The sequence below is a fragment of the Buceros rhinoceros genome, unplaced genomic scaffold (genome assembly GCF_000710305.1).
Source record: "Buceros rhinoceros silvestris isolate BGI_N320 unplaced genomic scaffold, ASM71030v1 scaffold26312, whole genome shotgun sequence".
Lineage (NCBI taxonomy): Eukaryota > Metazoa > Chordata > Aves > Bucerotiformes > Bucerotidae > Buceros > Buceros rhinoceros.
Window position 1 is genome coordinate 25,436 of NW_010401031.1, and position 4,431 is coordinate 29,866.

Below are 4,431 nucleotides of genomic sequence, written 5' to 3' on the forward strand. Positions count from 1 at the left end.
CAATCAACTGGACAGTGCAGCAGGACATGCTTTGCGCAGACAAAGAAAGTCCAGCCGTTAGTAGAAGCCAAGGAAACAATGTCAAATCCTGGGGACAAATAGCAAAGGTCCCTGGACACATTCAGCTCTGCCTGCTCTACTACCTGCCATTCAGTTTACTTCACTTCCCCTCACTGCTCTGTCCCGTACACCAGCTGAGCAAGTGTCTGTGCAACACAACAAGCACAGGACTGTTTAACTGCAGATTTCACTCATCCCAGGAGAAAGCTGAAGGAAGACCAAGCACGTAGCACTAACTCTGCATTTCCTACTTCAAGAGCCTGCCTTTAACAACTTTCTTCATGAAAAACTATTGGGTGCACTTCCCCTGCTTCCTTTTCTAGGGGAAAGGAATGCCATACCTCTTCACCATGGCCTCCCCACTGTCTGGAGCAGCCTCCTTCTCACACCAGCTACAGCACAAAGGAGCCAAAAAAATCTCTGGTCTCCAAGACAGAGCCTGACGCTGGGATCAGCAAAGTAACAGCACTAGCAGACAGCTGTCCTCTGCCTGGTAACACCCTCGGGCTCACATCACACCTCTAGCACTTGGAGGGAGAGATCTCCCAACAGCCAGTCTCTTGGAGAAGGCTGGGGGAAGGCACAGACTGTCTATGAGACACTAGGCTGTGGCAAAGGCAGCAGAGGAGGATGAGCAGCTCTGAGATGTGTTAGCAGAGCAGGGGACTAACCCAGCTACCTGCTGCAAACACACTGGTGCAGTACCTGGCTCCCAGCTCTTGTCTGACTTTGGCTGTCCTTGTCATCCACCTCCACAAGCAAGTACAGTGACTTGGGCTCCTTTGTTTCGTTGAAGAAGCCTCCCGTGTCCACCTTCCGCTTGATGGTGGAGTTCCAGTGATTCTTCACAGCGTTATCAGTCCTGCAGAGAACACAGAAGGAAATAGAAATCTCCATTTACAGCAGCTTTAAAGCACAGCTAACAGCTTTTACAGGCTCTCCAGCCCCATCCTGTGAGCCCAACACAAGGATATCCTCAGGCCCCCCAGGTGTGAAGGCACCAGTGAGCAAAGCGGTCCTACCTCCCAGGCAGAAGCTTGGCAATCTCTGCCCAACGATTCCCCAGGACCTTGTGGGCCTCAAAAATTATGCGATCCTCCTCCTCTGTCCACGACGACTTCTTCACCTCAGGGTTCAGGTGGTTATGCCAGCGTTCTCGGCACTGCTTCCCTAAGCGCCCTTTCAGGTGCTTGGCTATCAAGGTCCATTGTTTGGTGCCGTATTTTTTAACCAGTTCAATTACCTTTGGAGAGAGCAGGAGGAAAATAAGGAAATGGAGTAAGGGGGAAGGTCAATACAATCATCTTCAGACTTTGCTCATCATCTCTCTTGGGACCACGTCAGAGCAGACAGAGAAGGGCCCCTCAACAGCAAAAGCTGGAGGCATCCAGCACTGACAATCAGATGTACCAACGCTCATGAGAGCAACGATTCAACCAAATTTCTGAAAGAGGCTGTTTCCATGCAGACATTTCACCACGTGGCACCTGTGGATGCAGATGATCACTCACAGAAGATGGGGTGGAGAGCCAAGCACACCAGGAACCCAGGTTTAAAAACACATGCCCATTTCTGAGCTCAAAGGCTCCTCTGCTCTCCCTTCTACCGAGGACTTGGCCACAGGACAACAGTCCCCAGCAGCTCTGCGCTGGTCTGCCCGCTGGGGACAGCCTCCCCTTAACAGTAGGCTACACCAAGGACATGCTGGGGCTGCAGCCCATGGCCTGCCTGCACCAGGGGAGCTCCAAGGCACAAACAAGCCATGTTCACTTAAAAGCCATCCACTTTGCCACCTTCCCTTCACCCAGGGATTTCTCACTTTGGCCGAGGCTCCATGCAAGCACTTCTGGACACAGAACCTATTCTGAGCCCTTGAGACAGGACGAAACAATCTACTGCCTGCAGTATTCAGCCCACCAGAATCTTAAGCGAGGAGGCTGAAGGTTCTCAAAGAGCATTTCTACCCTGGGCAGCCTCACTCAGCTGAAAGGTGTGGGTAGAGAGGTGATGCTCAGAGAGCTCCTGGCCCATAACAAATGTCCCTACTGAAGACTCTGGACTATTGAGCACAGACAAATGACCAAAGACACCAAAGGGAAGCACAGGCCAAGGAGCTAGAGTGCCTACAGGGCAAAGCATTGCACAGGGCCAGGAGGCGAAAGCTGGAGCCCAGCCTAGCCAGGATGGGGAGACGGACAGAGTTGGGACATGCAAAGGGGAAAGCAGATAGCAACTGCTCTGCTGGAGGAAGATGGAAGGACACCATGAGAAGCTTCTTAGCGTATGCTTGACAAAACACACAGATGTGAGGCCAAAGAGAGCATAACAGCCTGTAATGGTACCAAAAGAGAAAGAAATGAGGGAGCAGAAGTGTTACTGAGAATCTGTAGATTCTCTGTAGCACATTTTGCAGCAGAAACCCTTGGTAAAAGTGGAAATCCATTCCAACTTCTCTTAAGCACATCAAGATGATGAGTCTGTCTGAGCTCATCAGGATGATGAGTCTCTCGGTTCACACTGGACTCAGAGAAACTGTCTCACAGAAATGATGATTCACCCAGCTGACCTCGGACACCACCTCAGCCCATCTGCCCTGGCACAGGAAATGCCAGTTTGATTTTCTCCTCGGCCCAGCATGGGCAGGTCAGGTGTGATCTGCCAGCAGGCAGATGAATTGACTCCCCCTTCTGCTCTCGCTTTTGGCAGCCTGCTGTAGCAGTGCTGTGTGAAAGGGAAAGGGCATTGAGGTGAAGAGGCCTAGACCTGCTGCCGCACATCATGGTCGAGGCTGCATCACGCTGCTCAGTGCTGCTCTTGCAGGTATCCACCAGTGGAAAGAACCACTCTGCTTACAAAAGGACCCAAAGTCTCACACCTCTGTCCTCTCCACAGACAGTCGCAGTCCAGCACTCAGATCCTCTCGTCCCTGACTCACCTTTTGGTCCTCCTCTTTGGTCCAAGGCCCCTTAACCAAGTCTGGATTCAACACTCTCAGCCACCGGTACTGACACTGCTGATCAGTGCGGTTCTAGAAGGAACGAGAATAGCCATGTGTTAGACCAGAGGCTCCAAAAGCCCCTACAGCAACAGCAGTCCCCACAGACACAGGCAGTCCCCCAGAGAACCTGCAGAAGCACATGGATAATACGTGCTATGAATAGGGCACCGTGTTGCTGAGACAGGAACATCCATTTCTCACCCCAGCTCCAAGAGACTCACCCTTGAGTCCTCTGCACTGTCTCCCTGCCTGAAAGAGCAGCTTCACACCCCAGAGCTGCAGGCACAGAACAGAGTCCCACTGTGCAAAGTGCTGCACAGACACACAACCAGCGTAACGAGCACAAGAAGCAACCTGCAACACTGCAATTCCCAGCTGGGCAAGGAGTCACTTACAGGAAAGTGGCTGGCCAGGAACTTCCAGTCATTCTGCCCGTAATGTCTTACTAACATCTTCAACTGCTCGTCCTGCAAAGAATAAGGACATCCCCTTTCACGTACACTGAGGCAACACACGCCACAGGCACCCCGGGCTGACGGCACGAAGAGAACAAGCCAGATGTTTTGTTGAGAAGGTTTTTTTTGGCATTCTGGGTTCAGAAGAGGAAGGTAGCTCATAACATCCTTGAGCAGCACTCCAGTATGTGGAGCCCAACAAGAACTTGGGCTTGGCTCTGTGTTCTCCATTAGGATGAACTCATACAGTGAGAGCAAAACAAGAGCTCAGCTCTGTTCCAGTAGCCTGGTTCAAACCCTGCAAGCAAGGCTACCTGCTTATCCAGCCCCAGTGCACCCCTGACCACAGAGTCTGTCTCCAAGCTCAGCCACTGCTTTTGCCTGGCCAAAAAACTACACCTCAAACTCCTCTGAACCCCTTGACGTCATTAAGACCGCAGCAAAGGGTCTTCTCCAGCAGCAAGACAGCAGGAGGTGGTGCCATAGCCAGCGGGTGAGGACTGGGGTGGAGCCACCCAATCCCAGGTGCTATGCCAGAGGCCTACACCAACCCCAAAGCATCTGCTCTCAGCAAGTGCTGGGATCTCACTCACCTCTTCTTGGGTCCACTTGACTTTGCACCTACTGTCCCGCTGCTCTGGCACATCTGAGTCGGTATCCTGGTAATGCAGCTCATCTTGCTCCTCACTAGGGGTGAATAAATGAGGATTAGAATTTCCACCACTGATAAAAATACAGCAGAGAATGCAACCTCCACCATGCAGAGCAGAGCTCCAGATCTACTCTCTTCCAGCACTGAGCCCCAACACCTCCCAGACACCCCAGATTTAAAGGGGTCTCTCAGCTTTGGACCACCGGGGCATGGTGGCAGTTTCTACGCAGCCACAAGCAGGGGAAGGAGCATTTCTTGATTTCTGC

At 52.1% G+C, this 4,431-nt stretch overlaps 1 protein-coding gene across 1 annotated transcript in view; it reads right to left on the bottom strand.

Moving 5' to 3' along the window:
* The window catches only part of MYBL2 (v-myb avian myeloblastosis viral oncogene homolog-like 2), a gene marked incomplete at its 5' end in the record, with an annotated part of 12,560 nt that extends 8,360 nt beyond the window's left edge, over window positions 1–4,200 (bottom strand). Inside the window, 5 exons of the mRNA XM_010132140.1 lie at window positions 761–922; window positions 1,083–1,303; window positions 2,996–3,088; window positions 3,454–3,525; window positions 4,107–4,200. Coding sequence (XP_010130442.1) covers window positions 761–922; window positions 1,083–1,303; window positions 2,996–3,088; window positions 3,454–3,525; window positions 4,107–4,200 — 642 coding nt within the window. The remainder of the gene's footprint in view (window positions 1–760; window positions 923–1,082; window positions 1,304–2,995; window positions 3,089–3,453; window positions 3,526–4,106) is intronic.
* Between the last annotated feature and the right edge of the window lie 231 nt (window positions 4,201–4,431).